Here is a 24,902-nt window from a genome sequence, read left to right as displayed (position 1 = left end):
CTTTGTGATTTCATTTGATTTGCATTGTCTTAGGTAATCTTTATATGTTATGGTGGATCTTTGTTGTTGTTAGGCTAGGGTTTTGTGGTTGAATCCATTTAGTCTTTCAACATTGTTGTATCCATTTTCACCATAAACAGATAGAAAATAGAATCAACAAATGGGCCGAAGAAAATCATAAACGTGCAAAGAGTCAAGCTGGTTTCAAACCTAAGCATTCCACAGTTGACCATGGTATTACTTTGAGACACATCATTGAAAAATCTTGGGAGAAGAAGGAAGAAATCTTTTGTTGCTTTGTTGATTTCAAGAAGGCTTTTTACACAGTCCCTAGAGATAAGCTTTGGCATAGGATGGAAGAACTTGGTATTCTGGTTCATCTTAGAGCTGTTGTTCATAGGCTTTATGAAGAGGTTAAAGTGAAAATTAGAACTTCAGATGGCATTTCAAACAATTTAAGAAGTGATATTGGGGTCAAACAAGGGTGTCTTCTTTCTCCTACTTTGTTTGGCTTATACATTGACAGGCTTGAAGAATGGTTAAACATGCAAAATGGTGAGGGTATTCAACTGGGTGAATTTGTGATAAGTCCGCTTCTTTATGTGGATGACCTCATTTTGATTGCCAAATTTGCCCTTGGTTTGCAAGAGCATTTATTTACACTCAAGCGCTTTTGTAATACGGTGGGTATGCAAGTTAACATCGACAAGATGAAAGTCATGGTTTTTTCAAATAAAAGGAAACAAAAGCAACATAAATTTTACTTTGAAGGCATCATTCTTGAAGAAGTTACAGATTACAAATACCTTGAGATTGATTTTAAGAAAAATCTTAGTTGGGAAGGTTGCAAGAGGAAAAGAACTTTAGGAGGTTGGAAAGCATTGTATGCTCTTCAAAATAAGTGCAGGGAGGCAGAGCTATGGGATTGGAGCACTATCCAAACTCTTTTTGGGCTTTTAGTGGTGTCGGTTGTTCTTTATGGATTTGAAATTTGGGCCATCAGTACCTCTATCTCTCAATGGAAGCAAATAGAGAGAATTAAAAAATGTTTAATCTCAAGCAAGTTCAAAATTAAAAGTACAGTTCCATATGATATCATGTTAAGTGAAGTGAGAGTTGCCCCTATTGAAGCAATTGCTATGGTGCATCTCATTAGCTATTTAAAAAGAACCGAGCAATTAAGAGGAGATAGATAGCCTAAGGTCGTTGTCAATGATATATTGTGCAAAAGGAAGAAGACATGGATGCAACAAAACATCAAATGGTTGAAAAAATGGAACATCCATTTGAGTGCGTGTCCCACAAACAACAAGGAGATAAAGGTCTTCGTTATGGATAAGTTCTACAAAAAAATTTGGGGTATTGGGTTAGGTAGAAAGAAACAATACTGTATCAACGAGTTCAACTCCACTTATGATCATCTCCAAAAAGTCTATATAGGGGCTAATATATCCTGGAGAGCTAAAATCCTCATTGCTCAGCTTAGAACCAACTCTCACCAACTTCGATGTGAGACCAGACAGTGGAAAAGGCCAAAAGAAAATTGGGAAGAAAGAGTTTGTTTGTTTTGCAACACCGGGAGATTTTATTTTGGAGTGTGAAGCACTTAAAGACAACATGCATAAGTTTGTCAATATCTTAGTTGATAACACATGGTATAACTTATTCAACAAGGAACATATAGAAAAACTGGGTGCACTCATCATCGACTTGCATATGCAGAGATCTGCTCTTCAGAAATTGATTCAAATTGGAGAGGTTGTCCCATAAACTATTCTTGACCTTGTAGATGTTAAAATTCTCTTTCTTTCCTAATAGACATGATTAAAAACATCCATCCATTCATTCGATACTTTTAATTTGCACGTTTCATAAAAAAAAAGTTTCCTCGAAATAACAGTCTTCGACGCAAACCCCCACCCACCGTCCCCGCCACTGTATACCATGTATTTCACATTCTTCCTTGAATAAACCAGTCCCAGAAAATATGGTTCCCTGCAAATACCTCCAAGGATTATAGTTACTATCAAAACAATATTATCAAAAATATATTGATTAGTAGGTTGCCTGTGATCATATTTAGGGACAATAGAACTCAACCATGGCTTAAGGCAAATTGGTTTTGGCATGATGTTTGCATTGGTTTTGGTCTGACGTGCAGGTACAATTTCGTGAAACAATGGTGGTTTCTTCTGCCACAATTATTAACCATAATTATCACCCAAGAAACCCTTGTTTAATCCATACTAAGGTGCATACACGGACGCCCACTTTATTTAGAAACAATGAATACAGACAGGTGAAGCAGTTGCAGGTAGTGCCGAGGTCGATTTCCTTTGCAACCGTAAGCGTGTCAAGGGATACCCAGCAATCATTACCGGAGTCAACTGATTTTGTTTCCACAGTGGGCACTCCGCAATTAGCTCCCAAATCGCTCAAGACATGGAATATGACGGATCGGCATCTGATGTTACTCAATGGAATCGCCTGTATTGTAAGCGTTATTGGAACTTATCATTTTACGGTGGTTGAATCTTTGGTGTATGGGCATTTTTTTTCTAATTATTTACAGTATTCATTGATCATGTCTTTGTTTGTTGGTACATGTTGGGCAAGGTTAGGGGCCGTCTTTAAAAACATGGGTTTAGGAGCTAATAATTCTTAATACTAAAATTCGCCACATGTTAGCTGAAATTATAGGTTGCCCTGATGCGCAAGTACCATGGGAAATGATCTTAAGAGTGCCCTCAGATAGTGCGAGAAGCCCTTAGGATTGCCTCAGTTAGGTTAGGTAGTGAGCTGCCTTAGATTTCATGTAAGTTCAACTTAAAAACAATCTACCATACAAATGTTCCTATTTGGAGAATGACTTAGTATTCTCATAGCAAAATTCATTTTTAATTGAGTTGAGTTGGGAATATTTTCGATACAGTAGACACCCGGGGAAATTAAAAGAAATATAGCTAAATGGAAAGCATATTGAATACTTGCAGCTTTCTTTATAATGGGAAATTTTTATATTTTCAGTTTCGTGACCAATATCATATTCAATATATCATAAATGCAATTTTCTGTGCCTTCAATATAAATGCTAATTTCTATGCAAGTTAGTCATGTATCATTTTCATAAAGTGTATTCGAAGGTAAATTTGGCAACCTATTACTTATCTTTGATGCTGTTATGATTACAGGATTAAAATATGTAATTAAGAATTTATATGCCATTAGCAGTAGTCAATCAATGCTCCCTAGGATAAAATGAGAGAAACAACAGTAGCAAATGGACTATAATGAAATAGAATGAGCAGGAATTGCATCCTGGGTGTTTTTTTGTCATCCCTGTACTCGTCACATTCCAGCAACGGCACTCAGCTGTCCCAGACAGCAGTCACAGCTAGAAGAGATAAAAAAGATCAGTCAAATGTTCTGAAATGGATTTGTTATCAATTTAGCTATACTATAAATTGTACCATAATTTGACCTCTTTATTAAAAAACGAAACAATGAAATATTTACTGCCTTTGTTAAAGCTATGTCCTTACACCACCACCCGGCTTAAACTGTTATTCCTGTCATTGCTTTAATACTATAGTAATAATAGCTATAAATATGATGTGATCATGGCTGAAAATTGAAACAAAAAGTTCTATAATGTGGCAGAAAAAGGTCCATAAACTCGTTATAAACTTATAATGGTTCCCTCTGTATAGTATATCAGATTTTTTAGTTCATTCATAGACAGCTGTAACTCTGTGTGGTTTTGTATAGGTTTGAATCAATTTCGACCACAGTTCTATGCCTTATCAGTAATGAAGTACTGCAGGCATTTTTGGTGTCAATGATATTGCATTACCAAAATATAGTAAGACCAAAGTTGTCCTTTACTTCAATGAAAGTTTAAAAGTGATTGAGAGAGAGAAAGGTGCGGTTACCAACTTAATAAAATGTCCATTCGAGAAATGTGCCCTGAATTATAGAAGACATTGTTTTTCAGATTTTTTTTTTAATTTTGTCATTTTGTAGTTGTAGCCTTTCAGCCTTTTGTTTTATATGCACATTGACAATGAAAACAATGAAATGTTTCCTCTGGGGGATGGGGGGACGAGTCTCAGGGATAGGGGTACTTGGGGCCTAAGTTTGGGAACACCGGGGGGGAGCAGTGCTGACATACTACATATAGTACTTGAAAAATTAGTTTTAAAAAGATAAAGACGTGTAACATAATAACCAAAGTCTAGTATTCAAATGACAAGTGTTAAAATATCAAATATAGACATTGGAACAAGAATTTTCAAATTTTTTCATTTCATAGTCATCTAATCACGATCCAATGTTCATCAAAATTACAATCAAGTATCAAATAATCAAGTTATCAAGATTCAACAATGTTCAAAGTTCAAACTTCAAAAACAAAATACTAAATAGCACTAGAAGTAGAGTCTAATGACTGTAATCATCCCCAAGATCCTCGCCAAACTCCTCAATATCTTCATTACTCGAACTGCTGGACCCCACATTCTCAAGCTCATCTATACCAATACCAACCAGCCCTGTCTCTGTAGCATCATCATCAATCTGTGCTGGCTCTACATCCCATCTGGCTGCTGGACTCTCCTTGTACGTAGATGTGCTGTGGTCAATGAGACGCAACGCACTATGTACCGCCACAAGCTTCTCTGCCCTCCTAAAAGTAAGCTTGTTCCTCTTAACGGAGTGGATGAAGCTGTAACTAGACCAATTTCTCTCAGTAGTAGAAGAACTAGAAACCTGGGACAGCAAATGAATGGCTAGAGTAGTTATCAAAGATTTAGGCCCATGCATAGTCCACCACAACTTGGGGTCCTCTTGTGACATAATCTCGAGATCTATCCTCTGAATATACCCATAGAATGGCAAATTTTGTCCACTCAGTACGAATCTAGCTAGCTTCTGTAGGAACATACATTTTGTCAACTGCATTAATGAATTCGTCTTTCACCTTAGGATCCTCTATAGGTGTAATTTTGCTTGGCCTTTGCACGTACCACTTCGGGTTCAATGCATAGGCAGCCATGTGTAAGGGAGTGTTGAGCTTCTCCCATCTACGATGAATGATCGATTGAATATGCTCTATGTAGAATTGCAATGTAGGGTCCTTCTCTCACACAACGGCCTTCATTTGACCAAGCATAGAATCAATGCACTCATACACCTCTCCAAGGGAAGGTGCGTTAGAATCCCCAAATCTAATAACTGTGAAGATTGGAGCAATGATGGAGACAATATATTTGGCATCAGCCCAAAAGAGATCATTCTTCGCCACCTCCTTCACCCTCAACCCCTATTGTGTCTTCGACTCAGGCCACCTATTCCATTGTGCTGTCATAACCATTAGTTGCAATGGCTCTTGCAACTCAAGCATCCTCTCCAAGAGAATAAAGTATGATGCATGCTGAGTCTCTATATTCCTTCTTGGAGAAGGTCCTAAAGAGTGCATGTGAAGTATGGTGGTTGCAGATAAACATCTGCACATCTCTAGCATCACTAACAATTGATTTGATCCATTGGATTTTACCCACGTCCTTGAGTGCATTATTCATGGTATGCACACAACAAGTGTTAGTTTTACACTTTCAAATTAATAAAGAAAACTCAGAAAACAGAATTAACCTCTAAGATAGATAGTTTGCTGTTAGATTTAGTAAGTTTCAGATCTAGGAACAAATAGAAACATAACCAAAGTTGAATAAGACACTTATTACCCTAGGAAAACCTCTTAGGAGGAAAAACCCAGCTAGAAAAGATCCTCAGATTTGATTATGGATTATGAATAATATTCTGATTACAATACTTATCTCAGTTCACCCTTAGGGCTAATGGCATCTTCAACTTTCCAGTGGTCTCAAATCTGCCTCTTAAACAGTTTCAGATCTGCTTTTTATTGCACCAACCAGCAACCAAAGATTTGACCTTGAATAGCAGATGGATGAAATGTATGTCTTCAGCTGATGACTGTGACCAACTTTAGAAGAGCAGGTCCTTCAACTGTCAGATCGCATGATGAGGAGCACTCTCCTAACAGCAGAGATAACAATGGAGAGAAGCTGATGGAGTTCGCACTTTGCTGAAGATATTCACCTTAATATTTGCATGAATTTCGCACCTCTTATTTGCAGACAAGATTCACTCTTTTATGTGTATGCTTGTTGTTTGAATGCTTTATTCATACCTTTATTTATATTTACTTTAGCCTCTAATTAGGTCGGCTTTCTTGAATTGAGTTGGCGCCCTTTTTAGTCTTTAAAACTTGTAGTGTGAGTGGCGTGTTGAATTATAGGGCAGGCCCTAGAGCATGCCACCCTTGTGCTAGACGTGAGAAAGGGCCCAGCCCTACACGTTACCTTAAGGGAGAAAAGGGCCAGCCCTTTGGGCGGATTCCAATGTTGCCTAAGGCAATTGAAATCCACCCCTCCTACCTAATTACAATCAACACTCCCTCTTAATTAGGGAGGAGAAAACATAATCAAAATATCATAATCTTCCATCTTGCACACAAGCAAAGAATGGATTACATAATCAGAATATTGTAGTCTTCCATCTTGCACACAAGCATAGAATGGAACTACATAACATAATCTTCCAGCTCACACACAAGCATAGACTGGATCCACCTTACATTGCCCGCAGAGGGTGGAGAGGATCTTTTCTATCATCTTACATTGCCCGCAGAGGATGGTAACAATTACTCTTCTCCCTGAGAAGATTACACTACCACCTTACATTGCCTGCAGAGGGTGGTCGATACAACACAATGTATCACTGAGGTTGAGACTCCCTCTCAACCAGGGTTTCATTTTCCACAACACCGAGTCTATCTCTGAAGTACACAAACTTCATGTTGGACAAAGGCTTGGTAAGGATATCTGCAACCTGTTCATCAGTGCCGACATACTTCAGCTGAATGGCGCCTCTTTGCACCATATCTCAAATGAAGTGATAATGAGTTTCCACATGTTTTGACCTGTCATGAAACACTGGATTGACAGACATCTTGATACAACTCTGATTATCACAATGAATAACTGTAGGTTTCCAAGGTTGTCCAAACAACCCAGCAAGAAGCTTACGAAGCCACACTACTTCTCTAGAAGCAACACTTGCTGCAATATACTCAGCTTCAGCAGTACTTAGTGCAACTGAGGATTGTTTTCTGCAAGCCCAAGAGATCACTACGGATCTTAAGTTAAAACAAATTCTTGAGGTGCTTTTCCTGTCCTTGACACTTCCTGCCCAATCTGCATCTGAGTAACCTTCCAAGGTTATTGGAGTCTTGAGTGGGTACTTCAGCCATAACCAACTGTACCTCGCAAGTATCTCAGAATGTGCTTGGTTGCAACAAGATGAACATGCTTAGGCATGCTCATGAACTGACTGAGGGCATTCACTGCATAGCATATATTTGGTCTAGTGTTAACTAGATACATCAATGATCCAATCAACTGCCTGTACTCCGATGGATTTGCAAAATCAGAGTTAGTTGCAGAAACACTCAACTTCTTTAAGTTAGATTCCATAGGAGTAGACATAGGTTTACAATCCATCATTCTTAATCTTTTCAAAATATCAATAGTATATTTTCCTTGACTCAGAAAAATTTCGTTAGATCTTTGCCATACTTCTATACATAGAAAATAATGTATTAGACCCAAATCCTTCATTTCAAATTCTGAAGCTAATTCTTTCTTACATCTAATAATAAGCTCATCTTTACCAGTAAGAAATAAATCATCCACATATAGAACCAGAATTAACATTTCATCATTAGATACCTTAAAGTAAATGTTAGAGTCAACATCATTCTTACAAAACCCTAAACTTAACAAGTATTTATCAATTCTTTCATACCAAGCATGAGGGGCTTGTTTGAGTGTAATATCCCTTGCCCAAACTGACTGATTTTGGCTCAAGGAATATTGTCAAACACTTTGTATGCTGTCTTTCTCTATTTTGATTTTTGTATTTCAGATTGTTTGATATACTTTGAAAGTTGCCAAGAAATTTAGGATGTTCATGAATGATGTTGACAATACCTCTTACAATGAACTAGTATGCGAGTGCAGTTCTTTTTGGTATTTTCAATGCATATACATGAAAACTAGATATGGAATGCATACCTACAGCCAACTGACATTTCGACAAACAACTGGCATGCAACTATATCTTCTGATCATATATGCTATTAAAAGGACATTTCGTCAAACAAATGGTATGCAACATATATCTTTTTTATTGAATTCATTCCTAAGTACAATGCTGCTATGGATTTGCCAAGACTAATTGGCTTACAAAAGACTACAGCAATGCCAAATCTGATTCTAAGTTATCACTTACAACAGCAAAATTATATGCCTAAGATTTCAATACTAACTACTAACAGTTGCAAGAGGAACCTAATAATAGTGATGCTCAATGATGGAGATGAAAGTTGCAATCGGAATCAAGCACAAATACTGTAGCGCGGCACTGTTCACACGCACTGTTCACGGGTACTGTTCATGCGCACTATTCACGCATATTGTAGTAGCAAGAACAAACTTTAAAAAGAACGATTACTAATGGCTGCCAATGAATCTTCAGGTCTGCACTCGATAGTCCTCAATATTCTTCAAACCCTTTCTGTTATTCCTTTACTTTAAGCACAAATAGAACTCCAGAGTGAAGCTCTCCTGAAATGCCAAATACAGTGGATATTTCACCACCTCAAATGGTTGCAACACTGAAGAATTGACGCTCTCCAATGGCTAACTGAAATCAGAAACCCTTGGCTTCTTCTCCCAATTTCATATCAAATGCAATTGACAATGATCTGATGATAAGAAAGAACCTCTCATGTTAATTTATTCTTTCCTTGTAGGAGCTCACTTACTTTTCTTCCCAATGTGGGATAAAAGACATTCTTATATTTGCACCTTACAATATTAAAGTGACTTTATTATTATAAGTTACTTTATAACTTTATAATAACATTAAAATATTTAAATAAATCACTTAAGTCATTTAAACTTTAATATCTCTTGAAATACTTGTCAGATTGCTATGCCATCTGAAATAGGAATCTCTCCTCATAATTCCCCATGTGACCAAACACACTTTCTAAAAATAGAAAGGGTCCATCTCTATTACCCCTGACTTACTATACATAGTAAGTATGGCAAATGGAGTCCAAATGATATCGAACAAAGGCCAATTCCCTGAATGTTGGAGAAGAATCAATCCTCAAAAGACCCTCTAACCATCCACATTAGCCTACGAGGGTCCAATAATAGGCTACTCATTGGCTAGCATGATGTCACTAGCTAGAAGGGGACATCACAGTCCGCCCTTCCTGAAATTGCTTGTCCTCAAGCAATCTCAACTCTGGATGTTGTAAAATCTCCTCGCTCTCCCAAGTAGCATCCTCAGCTGGAATATCCTTCCATTTCACCAAGTACTCCCGGATAGTGTGCCTCCTTAAATTCCTTTCCCTGAACTCCAAAATAGCCTCTGGCACTAGAACCAATTTACCCTCATCATCTAAGGGTGGGAGGATTGTAGAAGGAACAATGTGGTGTCCTAACGCCTTCTTGAGGTGTGACACGTGGAAGACATTATGGACTTTGCTCTCAGCTAGCAAGTCCAACTCATAGGCCACCTCTCCTACTCTTCTGATCACCTTGAAAGGCCCATAATACCGTGGCTTCAATTTCTTGGCACCACTCCTTTTTAGAGTGGACTGGCGGTAAGGCTGTAGCATCAGGTATACCATATCTCCTACCTCAAATGCCCGCTCAGTCCTCTTCTGATCCGCATATTGTTTCTGCTGATTCTGTGCCTTAGCAATATTCTCCTTAAGAGCCTTCACAATGTCCTGGCTCTCCTGCAACAAATCCCCAGCACTAGGCACTCTACTGTCACTCAGCAAAAGGTCCATGAAGTTGGGCGCCTCATACCCATATAATGCCATGAAAGGTGACATCTGTATAGACATGTGATAAGTGGAATTGTAGCAATACTCGCATAGATAAATCCACTTAACCCAAGCCTTTTGCTACCCTGCTATGTAGTTCCTGAGGTATCCCTCCACCCATTTGTTGACTATCTCAGTCTGTCCATCTGTTTGAGGGTGGTAGCTAGTACTCGAAGTGAGCTCTGTCCCGCATAACCTGAACAGCTCCTGCCAGAAGTGACTCATAAACCTGCTGTCCTTGTCACTGACTATGCTCCGAGGTAGGCCATGTAATCTGAACACCTCACGGAAGAATAACTCTGCCATCTGCGTAGCAGTGTATGTAGTCGTGATCGGAAAGAAGTGGGCAAACTTTGTAAGCCGGTCCACAACAACATATATACAATCTCTGCCCTGAGCTCTCGGCAGTCTTGTGATGAAATCCATCGACAAACACTCCCACTTCCTATCAGGAATCGGAAGTGGCTGTAATAATCCGGCCGGGTAAGAGTGTTCCTGTTTATTCTGCTGACAAGTAGGACACTCTCTAACATACTGCAACACCTCAGCTTTGAGCCCTTTCCAAGAAAAGCGCTCACGAATCTGCCGGTAGGTTTTATAAAAACCCGGATGTCCTGCCATGGGTGAGTCATGATAAACTCTCAACACCATCCTGCTCACCTCTGAGCCTGGCACCAAATAGATATGCCCTTTGTAAATGATGAGCTCATTCACAAGGGTGAAATCACTATCCTGAACCGATCCATCTATGAATCCTGATGCCCACGTATCCTTTGCATACTCTGCAAGGATCAAATGCCTCCAATCCTCTGATATATCTGTCATCAAGCTCAAATGGGGTTTGCGTGACAAGGCGTCTGCTACTACATTCTGTGTCCCCTTGAAATAGGTGATATCAAAATCATATGCCTGCAATTTACTCACCCATTTCTGTTGCCTGTCATTAAGCTCTCGCTGCCCTAGGAAATGTTTCAGACTGTTGTGGTCCGTTTTTATGCAGAATTTGCTGCCCACCAAGTACTGCCTGAATTTGGCCAAAGCATGCATTATGGCCAACATTTCCTTGTCATAAATGCTGAAGCTCCGCTCAGGTCCCTTGAGCTTCCTACTCTCATATACAATTGGGTGCTTGTCCTGCATAAGCACTGCTCCCACACCCTCACCAGATGCATCACAATGTAGCTCAAAAGGCTTGCTGAAGTCTGGTAATGCTAGAACTGGACATGAAGTCATCAACTCTTTGAACTTATCAAAACACTCCTGTGCCTCAGGAGTCCATAGGAAAGCCCCCTTCTTCATCAAATCGGTCAAGGGTGCTGCATGCTTGGAGTAACCACTGAAAAACCTCCTGTAGAATCCACACAACCCCAAAAATCCTCTCAACTGTGTAAGGTTGACTGGGCTAGGCCACTCAACAATAGCACGAATCTTCTCAGGATCCATGCGTACGCCCTGTGCACTGATAATGTGACCCAGATATAACAACTCTGATAGGCCCAGATCACATTTTGATTCCTTGGCATACAAGGATTCTCTGCTCAATATGCTCAACACTGTATCCAAATGCTGCAAGTGCTCATCCCATGATTTACTATAAACCAGGATGTCATCAAAGAAGACTAATACAAATTTTCTCAGCTGATGCTGAAAAACCCTATTCATTGTGGATTGGAAAGTAGCCGGAGCATTAGTTAGCCCAAATGGCATAACTACGAACTCAAAATGTCCACAGTGACACCTGAATGCTGTCTTTTCTATATCCTGCTCTCAAACTCGGATTTGATGATAGCCCGATCTCAAATCTATCTTGGAGAAGAAACATGCTCCATGCAGCTCATCTAACAACTCATCAATCCGTGGGATGGGGTACCTGTTTTTAATTGTCTTTTTATTCTGGACCTTGTAATCAATACACATCCGGAGTGTACCATCTTTCTTCTTCACTAACACCACTGAAGAAGCAAAAGGAGATTTACTTGGTCTGATGTGACCCATGGCGAGTAATTCCTTGATGGTCTTTTCTATCTCATCCTTCAGTCTCTTCGGATGCCTGTATGGTGTGATCATGATGGGCTTTGCTCCCTCTTCCAACTCAATGACATGCTCAATACCTCTGTCAGGAGGTCTACCTGGGGGAATCTCATTGAAGACCTTATAATGCTTAATCCTCAGCTCCTCTATGTCCGGATGATATTCCGATTTCTGCTGCCCCTGTGCTGGCATGAAAGTGCAACGTACTGCCCACTCAGCCTGATCATGCTTAAGTAAGCTTTGCATATGCCTGCAAGACATCATCCTGAATTCAGTGTCTCGGATGGCCTTCAGTATGTGTGTTTTTCCATCCGCCTGAAACTTCATCTCCATCTGTTTTAGATCAAGAGTGAATACTCCTATGTCATGTAGCCAAGTCATCCCAAGTACCAAATCTGTGTCGCCCATATTCACCACATAGAAATCAGCCTTGAAGTCAAAATTATTTATCTTCAAGGGTAAGTCTGTGATCTTCCTATCACACTTGAGGACATAGCCATCGGCCACCCTCACTCTTAAGCCCTCAAACTGCTCAGTCTGTATCCCACGCCTCTCAACTAATCTGGCATCAATGAAATTATGTGTGGCACCTATATCAAGCAAAGTGATAACCTGCTGTCCAGCCAACACTCCTCTCATTCTAAATGAGCCCTCCTGCAGTACACTAGTGAGACGCGCCTCCTTAAGTCTTCCTTCAGACTTATCCTCACTGTTGGTCATTTTGTTCAAGTGCTCATCTTCTGTGCCTCCTTGTTCTTCATCAGATTCTTCTTTATCTGCTTGCTTGTCTGAATTTTCAGAATCTGAGTCCTCGTAATAGGCCCACATAACCCTGTTTGCTTTCCCTTTAGGACGCAAAGGACAATCATGATCCCTATCGTACGGTCCTTTGCAATAGAAACATAATTTCCTCTTCCGCAAATCATTAAGAGTGTCTTTGTCAAGGGGTGCAAAAGACTTATCCTTATTGTCAGTTTTGGACCCTGCCTGTTCAGGTCTTTTGAAGAATGGTTTGTTGTCTTTGCTGGAAGATGCCCCTTTTGCATGAAACTTGTTTGCGGATGCTGCAGGTTCCATGTCTCTGGCCTTACCCATAGCCTCTTGCAGTGTGGGAGAATTGAACGTTTTAACCCAACCCCTCAGTGGTTCGGTTAATCCCTCACAAAATAGAACTATCAGTCTCTTTTCAGAGATATCTGGTACCAACATTGCCAAGCGCTGAAATTCATTAATAAATTGGTCCAAACTTCTTGTCTGTTTCAGCTGAGCTAGCTCTTTGAAGTAAAGCTCAGGGTCCTGTTGTGACGTTTTCACACATCGCCCCATTTAAATGGGGACCCCCTCTTTTCGCTTTTGTTTTGCCTGTTCTTCTCCCTGCTTTTAGGGTTTTGAATGAGTGAGTTGTCTGTCTGGTCTAGGGCTAAACCTTAGGGGTTTCTTTTGGATATTTTTTAAGCTGAGTCCAGACAAATTTTGAAAGTTATTAAGCGTCCTTCCGAGGGTTGATTATTGAAGTAAGATAAGTCTGTCAGGAAGTCAGATATGTCTCAGGTTAGGTCTAGTAAGGGTTTTTGAGGGAAAATTCAAATTTTGTCTAAGTGTTAGCATTTTGAAGATGAAATTGTGTATTCTTGCCTAGGTAAATTTTGATCATTTTTCAGAGGCAAGATGATACCTGTAATTGCAAAAGTGCTCCCGTCCCTCACTGAAGGACCATGCCACTTAATGTGTTATCTTCCCTTTCTCACCAATTTTGGACAAATTGAGACCAAGGCGTAAGTTTGAAAAAGTGTTTAAAATGCCTTGAAGTTGAATTGAGATGCGAGAGTTGCAAATTTTGACAACAACTGGCAAAAGTGCTCCCGTCCCTCACTGAAGGACCGTGCCACTTTTTCCAAATATGACCTTTTACCTTGCATTTTGAAATAATATTTTTATTACCAAGGCTCAAGATGGTATGAAATGTGATATTCTACGCCTTGAGGGTAAATTGAAGATTAATATGATCAAGAATTCATGCAATGGACTCAAAAGTGCTCCCATCCCTCACTGAAGGACCGTCCCACTTTTTTAAAAATACAAATTTCTTGCAAAGGCAAGGCAAGTTGCGTGATTGAAATGAATGAGAGAAGGCAAGATTCATCCATTGAAGATAATTTCGAAGGCTAGCAAAGGACAGATAAGCTTGTAATTGCAAAAGTGCTCCCGTCCCTCACTGAAGGACGATGCCACTTTTTCAAAGTGCTCCCGTCCCTCACTGAAGGACCATGCCACTTTTTCAAAGTGCTCCCGTCCCTCACTGAAGGACCATGCCACTTAATGCGTTATCTTCCCTTTCTCGCCAATTTTGGACAAATTGAGACCAAGGCGCAAGTTTGAAAAAGTGTTTAAAATGCCTTGAAGTTGAATTGAGATGCAAGAGTTGCAAATTTTGACGACAACTGGCAAAAGTGCTCCCGTCCCTCACTGAAGGACCGTTCCACTTTTTCCAAATATGACCTTTTACCTTGCATTTTGAAATAATATTTTTATTACCAAGGCTCAAGATGGTGTGAAATGTGATATTCTACGCCTTGAGGGTAAATTGAAGATTAATATGATCAAGAATTCATGCAATGGACTCAAAAGTGCTCCCGTCCCTCACTGAAGGACCGTCCCACTTTTTTATGAAAACAACTAATTCCCTCCGAGATTATGCTAAGCCAACGTTGTATGAGATGGGAAGAATCTTCTAAAGCATGGTGAACAAAGGTTTGACTCTAAACAATTGAGAATCCTAGCCTAAAAATGAAAAAGTTCTCCTGTCCCTCTCCAAGGGACCAGAGTGAAGTCATTAGCATTCTTTATTTTTGCCATATCCCAACGTTAATATCCTCCAAATCGCATTAGATGCAAAATTGCCAACTTTGGAATATTTGAAAAAATTAATTAAATTGGCATTTAATAAATTAATTTTGGGCCTCAAAAAATCGAATTTCTATTATAAAGGCATTTAAAATTAATTTTTGTGAAATAAAAAATTAAAAGTTGAGTGCACAAGGCATTATTTTGCCTTTATTTGACAAGTCGGCCTTCTTCTTGATGGTTTTATTTTTTATTTTTTAAGGCTTAATTGCTAGGTCGGCCTCATGGGTAAGTGGAAGGTGAGCGCTCTATATATTGGAGGTGTTGCTTGACAATTCAAATCATTCAATCATCCTTTCAAGTGCGAATTTGGAGAGCAATTTGAGGAGCGAAATTCATATTGAAGGCTATTGGAGAGGCGAATTTCTTGCTAGATTGGAGGATAATTTCCAGATTTTTTTTGAAGGCTAAAGGAGGTGTACTTCATCTAAGGGATGGCTATAAATCTTGCCCAACAAAATCCGGTCTTCTTCCTTCATTTTTCAAGGTTTTGTACTTTAATACTCAAGGGAAGGTATGAAGAATTACTTTTTTGAAGATCTCATTCAAGACTTATTGCGATCCCATTGCAATTTTGTAAAATCTAAGTCTTGAAAATCCAGTTTCCATTCATGATTAATTTGAAAATGTATAGTTCTTGATTTATCATGACTTTTTTCAAATTAATATCTTAAGTTTTACCTTTGAAAGGTCTTAAATTTCATGCTTTGAGGTTTGATGCTCAAAAGACTAACTTTAATATTTTGTGTAGGCATCAAATGGAAATCCTGGAGTTGGAAAATCAAGCCAGATCAAGGACGGTCTCCTCCAAGGGCGATCAAGCAAGGACAAGGGCAACCTCCTCCAGTCTAGCATCGACAAGGACGGCCTTCTTCGGACTAACATCATCAAGGGCGACCTCTTCCAATCTAGCATTCCAAGACGAGGTACATCAACATCCTGCAAATCAGAGACAAAAGAAGTCAGAGCAAAGGGTTCGTTGAAGAAGCAGATGGTTCCAGATGAATTAATTAAAGCTAGCTTCTCAACAACATCAAGTTGAATATCTGCCAAGTTACAAGTGTCAGACAAGGTGGCATCCCAGTCATCACTTCTCTAGTCGGATTGATCCACCTCAGCATGTCCAGATTCAATGTACCTAACTCATGGAAGGTGGCACAAACTTCGATGTACCTACCCCGGCTATCCATTGGTCGATTTTTCCAGAGAGGACATGTGTCCAAGCAATACAATTATTTCATTGGTCGAGCATTAAATGTTATGTAATGGTTGTAACAAACCCTAATTAGGGTTTTCATTGTAAAATCTTGGCCATTGATCTCGAATTGATCTCAGCCATCAAATTGTATTATGGGCACTATATAAACCCCGACTCTTCATTTTGTAAAGGGGATAGAATGGATAGAAAATAGTTGGAAGCAATTAGAAGACAGATAGAGAGTAGTTAGAAGGTGATTAGCTAGTTGATAGAATAGCAATTAGAGTAGAGTAGAGAGAGAAGGCAAAGATTGTTGCCAAGATGTTGTTGTAAAAGACTTGTAACTTCATTGAAGAAATGGTGAAATTTATGGGTCGATTCGACAATTTGCATGGTCTCTATATTTCTCATATTTGATTTCATGTTATTAGATGAGTGGAAGAAATGTGCTTGATTGATGGTGGAATTCGTATATCCATACTACTAGCAGTTTGTTGATTGCAGACTTGCCTTGCGTAGTCAACTGGAATCGTTCAGCTTAAGCCTAACTTCAATTATCGCTTCTTCATTGATATGCATCAACCTGATGGTGTCTATGCCTGCAGTGATGATTTGAACATCATAAAGCTTTCCTTCGAAGATCGCACTAACCTTGTGGAGATGTTCCTGTGATGTCAAAACAAGACTTAGTTAGAATTTCATCAAAGATCATTCATTGCTCTTACATTCTTAGTGTTAGGATTAGATCCTTTCCTCGCTCTCGTCTTTTTTCCTTTTTTTTAAAATCAAAGCTAGTAAAATCTTGTGTTCCAGCAATATTCAAAGCAGATCAGACGTTCAATCATCAAATATAAGTCCCCTTGTGATTCCAGCAAATCACATCATACCACAAAGAGCTTATCCACATGTAGAGATCCTACATACAAGAACCTTGAAGTCATCCCGATTGAACCTTTTTGCGACATCTTCAACATTCGGAGGCTTTATTCAAGAGAGGATAAGGTACCCTTGGGTATTTTATTCTGTGTTTGATAGTGTACAAAATACACATCAACAGGTCCTTTCTATCAAACCTCTCTACCAACCTGTCAACAAACTCCTGGTATGAAGTCACCTGATTGTGCTGAAGCGTGATCAATCCATGGTACCACCAATCATGTGCTACCCCCTCCAGATGTAATGTGGCATATTTAATTGCCTCCATTTCTATCATAGGTCTCAAGGCTGAGAAAGTGTCTAGCTTGTGAATCCAAGCTTGTGCTGTCGATCTCCCGTTGCCGTCAAAAGTGGGTAGCGTAAGCTTGCCTGCAGCATGCTTCAACTCACTATACTGGCAGGGTCTCCTGTCCTGTCTCATGGAGCGGTAATGCTCTCTCCTCTGATTGACAAACCTGTCAAAAGGAATCCGCTCTCGAACCTGTGGCGTCAAGAGTTCCCATTCATCATTTTCTGCCATAAGGTTTTCTGCAAACATCTCTTCACCCGTCTCTTCTACCTATTCCTCTACCGGTTCATCTCTGACAAAAGTAGGGCGTGTAGGTCTGTCTGCCGTCCTGGATCGTGTCCTCCGAGCCCGTGGGGGACCGTTCTCACTCTGATTATCCTCTTGTTCTCTATTCTGCCTCGTTGGTGGAGCCATGCGCTCCATCATGGCTGTGAGTGCCTGTAACGTCTGAGCCATCTGCTGCTGCCCAGTAGTCATAACTTTGAAAATTCTCTAGTCTCCTGATCATCATTATTCCTGTGGCCTCTGGGTGGGCTATTTGACTGCCTCTCACCCATGGCGTCTGGTAGCCTGTCTACCTGTTCTCCTTCCAACAGTGCCCTTCTGTGTGTGTAATACCTGTGAGAACCAACTTCTTTCTGCTGCATGTGAATTTCGTAACCCTCAGGATGGTAGGAAATTAGCTCTGATACCACTATAATATCCCTTTCCCAAACTGACTGATTTTGGCTCAAGGAATATTGTCAAACACTTTGTATGCTATCTTTCTCTATTCTGATTTTTGTATTTCAGATTGTTTGATATACTTTGAAAGTTACCAAGAAATTTAGGATGTTCATGAATGATGTTGACAATACCTCTTACAATGAACTAGTATGCGAGTGCAGTTCTTTTTGGTATTTTCAATGCATATACATGAAAACTAGATATGGAATGCATACCTACAGCCAACTGACATTTTGACAAACAACTGGCATGCAACTATATCTTCTGATCATATATGCTATTAAAAGGACATTTCGTCAAACAAATGGTATGCAACATATATCTTCTTTATGGAATTCATTCCTAAGTACAATGCTGCTATGGATTTGCCAAGACTAATTGGCTTACAAAAGACTACAGCAATGCCAAATCTGATTCTAAGTTATCACTTACAACAGCAAGATTATATGCCTAAGATTTCAATACTAACTACTAACAGTTGCAAGAGGAACCTGATAATAGTGATGCTCAATGATGGAGATGAAAGTTGCAATCGGAATCAAGCACAAATACTGTAGCGCGACACTGTTCATGCACACTGTTCACTCATACTGTAGCAGCAAGAACAAACTTTAAAAAGAACGATTACTAATGGCTGCCAATGAATCTTCAGGTCTGCACTCGATAGTCCTCAATATTCTTCAAACCCTTTCTGTTATTCCTTTACTTTAAGCACAAATAGAACTCCAGAGTGAAGCTCTCCTGAAATGCCAAATTCAGTGGATATTTCACCACCTCAAATGGTTGCAACACTGAAGAATTGACGCTCTCCAATGGCTAACTGAAATCAGAAACCCTTGGCTTCTTCTCCCAATTTCATATCAAATGCAATTGACAATGATCCGATGATAAGAAAGAACCTCTCATGTTAATTTATTCTTTCCTTGTAGGAGCTCACTTACTTTTCTTCCCAATGTGGGATAAAATACATTCTTATATTTGCACCTTACAATATTAAAGTGACTTTATTATTATAAGTTACTTTATAACTTTATAATAACATTAAAATATTTAAATAAATCACTTAAGTCATTTAAACTTTAATATCTCTTGAAATACTTGTCAGATTGCTATGCCGTCTGAAATAGGAATCTCTCCTCATAATTCCCCATGTGACCAAACACACTTTCTAAAAATAGAAAGGGTCCATCTCTATTACCCCTAACTTACTATACATAGTAAGTATGGCAAATGGAGTCCAAATGATATCGAACAAAGGCCAATTCCCTGAATGTTGGAGAAGAATCAATCCTCAGAAGACCCTCTAATCATCCACATTAGCCTACGAGGGTCCAATAATAGGCTAATCATTGGCTAGCATGATGTCACTAGCTAAAAGGGGACATCACATTGAGGCCATAGAGAGCTTTCTTCAATCTGCACACATGAGTATCTCTTTCATGAATCTCATAACCCTTAGGTTGTTCAATATAGACTTCTTCCTCAATGACATCATTAAGGAAAGCAGTCTTAACATCCATTTGATGCAGCTTCCAACCTTTAGCTACAGCAATAGTTATTATAGTTCTAATAGAAGTATATCTAGCAACAGGAGCAAATGTTTCTTCATAATCTATGCCTTCCTTTTGAGAAAAACCACGAGCTACAAATATAGCTTTATATTTTTTATTACTACCATCACCATTATGTTTAATTTTAAATAACCATTTAGAGGAAACAACAGATTTACCTTTGGGTCTAGGCACTATGTCCCAAATATCATTCTTGATGATTGACTGATGCTCTTTATCCATAGCTAGCTTCCAGGCATGATGGTTCAAGGCTTCTTCAACATTGCATGGCTCAGACTCAATGAGATTGCTCATCAATGCAACATAGCTGGAGAATACTTGAGGTCTCTTGGTTTCTCTGAAAGTGCCACTGGGAGTTGCAAATCTTTCAGCTTCTTGAATGTTGTTTCTCACCCAAAGTGGCCTCTTTTTGCTAACAACAATGTCACTAGGTATATCAGTGGGATTTATAAGCTTAGGTGGATCATTATGCTCTTCTTGAGGTGGAGGCTCAACAAACTCCCTCTGAATCTCAGGGTTAGTATCAACATTCATATCTTGATTGTCATTAACTTCATCAATAACCAGAGAGCCTTTTGATTTCTTAAATGCAATATCTTCTTCAAAAGTAACATCCCTAATTACCTCAACATACCTTTGACCTGGAATGTAGATCCTGAAGGCCTTGGAGGATTCACTGTATCCAACTAGCATTCCTTTCTTCCCGGAAGGCTCCAACTTGGTTTGTTTTTCCTTGGGCACATGGACATATACAGGACTTCCAAAAATTCTTAAGTGACTGATGTCAGGTTTGGATCCTGTGAAGGCTTCTTCGAGAGTCATATTCTTTAGAACGCGGTGGGGACATCTATTCTGAATATATACTGCTGTTCTAGAAGCCTCAGCCCATAGAAATGTTTGCAAATCTTGGTCATGAACTATAGCCTTTGCAGCCTCAACAATAGTTCTATTCTTTCTTTCAGCAACACCATTTTGCTGGGGATTGTAGGGAACACAAAACTCCCTCTTAATTCCTATGTCAACACAAAAGTCATGAAAACTACCAGAGGTATACTCACCTCCATTGTCAGATCTTAAGCATTTAATTCTTTTACCAGAAATGTTTTCAACCAATGCCTTAAACTCTTTAAATCTACTTAAGACTCCATCAGATTCTTTAGACTTTAAGAAATAGATCCAAGGTTTCCTCGAGAAATCATCTATGAATATTACATAATAAAGAAATCCACTAGGAGATGCTATAGACATAGGGCCACATAAATCAGAATGAACAAGTTCTAGTTTTTATTTAGCTCTACTTTCACTTTTATGAAAAGGACTTTTAACATTTTTACCCATAGCACAACCTTTACATGAATCATCATGAAATTTACTGAGTTTAGGCATACCTTTAACTATCTTTCCAAGAGAGGGAAGAGCTTGAAAGTGTAAGTGTCCAAGTCTTCTATGCCATAGCTCACAAGATTCAGGGGCCTCATTAATGAGGGCTTGAACAGGGTTAGTGGAAAGCTTATACAAACTATCATATCTATTTCCAATAACATGAGCAGATTTAAAACTAGATTTCTTAGGCCAAGCAAGTACTTTACCCTCATAAAATGCAACTTGATAACCTTTATCTTCTAGAGTAGAAATGGAAATTAAATTTCTTTTAATTCCAGGGACAAATAAGATGTCACTAAGGTGAAGAGAAATACCAGAATCTAAATTCAGAGAAGTAATGCCAGAACCTCTTACTGAATGTTTAGCATCATCACCAATTACTACATGTAGACTGGTGTCTTTCTCTACTAAGTCTGAAAGATGCTCACGATAGCTTGAGATGTGTCTGGAAGCACCACTGTCAATCAACCATGTGTTACAGTCTGTGGGAATGCTGCTTGACAGGGCAGAAATGAATAAGAATTCCTCATTTAGATCTGAGACTTCATTTAGGTTGGCTTCACTTTGCGAAGGTTCATTCTGACATTTTTGACATTCTTTAGCATAGTGACCAAATTTGTCACATCTAAAGCATCGAATACGAGAGAGATCTCTTGGCTTCTTCCAAGAATTCTGAGCATTTGAGAATCTGAAATCTCTATTCCTCTTGAGATTATTTTTCTTCCAATGGCCACCTTTCTTGCATTGGGCTGCAAGTACATGCTGATCATTCACTTGATGACTTTTGAGTTTTCCTCTTGTGATAAGACGAGTCTCTTCATGAATGCAATCATTCTTAAGACAATCAAAAGTAGGTAATTCAGTTCTTCCACTTATGGTTTGAATGAAAGAGTCCCATGAGTCTGGTAGACCATTTAGAGCAATCATGACAATATCTTTGTCTTCCATGTTATGTCCAATTGTACCTAGTTGATTCTTTAGTTCTGAAATCTTCATGAAATAAGACATAGCAGATTCTTCCTTTGACATCTTGATATTAAGTGATTGCTGCCTTAAGGTAATTGCTCTACCGAGATTGTTGATTTCATAAGTAACTTGAAGATGATTGAATATTTCCCTTGCTGTAGTGAATGAGGAAATGAAGGTGACTAGGTGATCATTGATTGAATCAATGATGAGTTTTCTGGCTTTGACAACATTCCTTTTAAAATGTTTTAGCTCAGCTGCATTTGTAGGTTCAGTCAACTTTTCTTCATCTATAAATTGAAGAAGTTCTTCTTCTTCTAGGGCAATACGGATGTGGACCTTCCATGCAGCAAAGTTGAGGTTTCCATCGAGCCTATCTTCAACTTTCAACCCCATTGACCTGACTGAAAATGAAAAAGCAAATTGGAAGTAGCAGACTACTGAAATTTGAAGGTTAATCTAACCTAGAGCTCTGATACCATTTTAGTTTTACACTTTCAGATTAATAAAGAAAACTCAAAAAACAGAATTAACCTTTAACTTAGATAGTTTTCTGTTAGATTTAGTAAGTTTCAAATTTAGGAACAAACAAAATCATAACAAAAGTTGAATAAGACACTTGTTACCCTGGGAAAACCTCCTAGGAGGAAAAACCCAGCCAGAAAAGATCCTCCGATTTGATTATGGATTATGAATAATATTCTGATTACAATACTTATCTCAGTTCACCCTTAGGGCTAATGGCATCTTCAACTTTCCAGTGGTCTCAGATTTGCCTCTTAACCAGTTTTAGATCTACCTTTTATTGCACCAACCAGAAACCAAAGATTTGACCTTGAATAGCAGATGGATGAAATGTATGTCTTCAACTGATGACCGTGACCAACTTCAGAACAGCAGGTCCTTCAACTGTTAGATCGCATGATGAGGAGCACTCTCCTAACAGCAGAGCTAACAATGGAGAGAAGTTGATGGAGTTTGCACTTTGCTGAAGATATTCGCCTTAATATTTGCATGAATTTCACACCTCTTACTTGCAGACAAAATTTGCTCTTTTATGTGTATGCTTGTTGTTTGAATGCTTTATTCATACCTTTATTTATATGTACTTTAGCCTCTAATTAGGTCGGCTTTCTTGAATTGAATTGGCGCCCTTTTTAGTCTTTAAAACTTGTAGTGTGAGTGGCGTGTTGAATTATAGGGCAGGCCCTAGAGCACACCACCCTTGTGCTAGATGTGAGAAAGTGCCCAGCCCTACATGTTACCTTAAGGGAGAAAGGGGCCAGCCCTTTGGGCGGATTCCAATGTTGCCTAAGGCAATTGAAATCCGCCCCTCCTACCTAATTACAATCAACAACAAGGAGTCCACCAAATATGTCTATAGGTTGCCTTAATCATCTTCCCTGTTGCTCGACACACATGGGCCACATCTGTCACTACCTGCACCACACTTTGTGGCCCAACCTCCTCTATAGCATCCTTGAGGATCTGGAACTGAAAATGAGCATCCTTGCCATGCCCTGAACAATCAATAGCCCTAAGGAAATAAGGGCTCGCTGTAGATGTAACCATGATATTGATGAGTGGACGATGCCTAATGTCTGTCCACCCATCCATGACTATGCAATAGCCACTTGTGACCCAGGTTCTCTTCATATTCTCCATCAGAACATTAATCTTGGAATAGTTTTGATCCAAGATTGTTGTCCTCAATTTAGCTTCACCAGGTGGAACATATGATGGTCCTGTCCTTATTATCTTTGCCGCAACTTCCTTATAATAAGGAAAGCTGGCCGCGTGAAATGGAATGCTGGTGGCAAAGAAGAGTTTGCCAATGGCATCATCTGCCTCATCTTTTGCTTGCGCATTAAATAAATCAGCCAATGGTTGTAAAGATGGACTGGTCATCTTACGTTTTCCCCTAGCCTTTGCTGCCCCTGAACTGGATGGAATTGGTGGCATTTGAGTTTGTAAAGTAGAAAAAGAAATTGCAGAAACCTGATAAGCTCTGTTCCTATGTGGCAAAGTACATGACGTAGGTACTTCATCTTCATTGCAACCCTATAACTTTAACATTTCAGCCCCGTACTTCAAGTTTTTATGCACCTTCTTGCATACTTCTACACCCTTGCCTCGAACAAGAAGGAAGTGAGCATTAGTTCTAGTAGTGCTGCCAAACCATTCAAGTTTACACATGTTTGATTTCCACTTTCTAGTGCCCCCAACTATCCCAGGTTGTGCTGGTACCTTAGATACAAATTGTTTTAAGGGTAGTTTTGGATCAAAGGGACCCTTGGCCCATTTTTTGAGGATTTTAGATGGGTAGCTGAAATTTCCACTCCCAACAAAACTTGTTTCAGTCTGACTTGCCCCCACTTCTTCTGTGCTAGGTTCATTAGATTTAGATGATTCGTTTTCACTATGAATCTCAACCTCCTCATCCTCACTCATGGTGTTAGAGCTCATTGTGACAGTGATAACGATGCTGCAACAAGCAATGTTAAAGAAAAAATTCAGAATTTTTTCAAGCAAACAATTTTTTTTTCGTAGAAATGTTTCTAATAGTATAATTATAATACTTAATAGTGATAATGATGTTCAACTTCAAGCAAAAAGCAATTTTTTAGTTTCTAAGTTTTTTTTCCTAAATTTCTTTGTTTCTAATTAGAGTTACTCGGGGACGCGTCACCGACCTAAAACCCCCCGTCCTCGTCCCGGGGACGTTTCTGGGACTTGGGGACGGCTAGGGGACGTTTCCCCCCTTCCCCAAATTGCCCTGTATTTTGAGGGGACGTCCTCGAAACAGGGGGACACCTTCCCTAGCTCTGGGGGACGTCCTCGAAACAGGGGGACACCTTCCCTAGCTCTGGGGGACGTCCGTATGTCCCGAGGATGGCTGGGACGTCCCCAATC

General features: G+C 39.4%; 1 protein-coding gene across 2 annotated transcripts in view; it reads left to right on the top strand.

The window, feature by feature from the left end:
* Positions 1 to 1,845: 1,845 nt before the first annotated feature.
* Positions 1,846 to 24,902, top strand: part of LOC131035397 (uncharacterized) — a 67,724-nt gene continuing 44,667 nt past the window's right edge. The window contains exon 1 of one of the 2 annotated variants that reach the window (XM_057967099.2): positions 1,846 to 2,494. In XM_057967099.2, the coding sequence (XP_057823082.2) occupies positions 2,180 to 2,494 (315 nt within the window). In that variant the 5' untranslated portion in view covers positions 1,846 to 2,179. The remainder of the gene's footprint in view (positions 2,495 to 24,902) is intronic. The other variant, XM_057967098.2, reaches the window with a different exon arrangement.

This window comes from Cryptomeria japonica, chromosome 2 (assembly GCF_030272615.1).
Source record: "Cryptomeria japonica chromosome 2, Sugi_1.0, whole genome shotgun sequence".
Lineage (NCBI taxonomy): Eukaryota > Viridiplantae > Streptophyta > Pinopsida > Cupressales > Cupressaceae > Cryptomeria > Cryptomeria japonica.
Note: the sequence above shows the minus strand (reverse complement) of the source record. Positions and strands in the feature narration are given on the sequence as shown.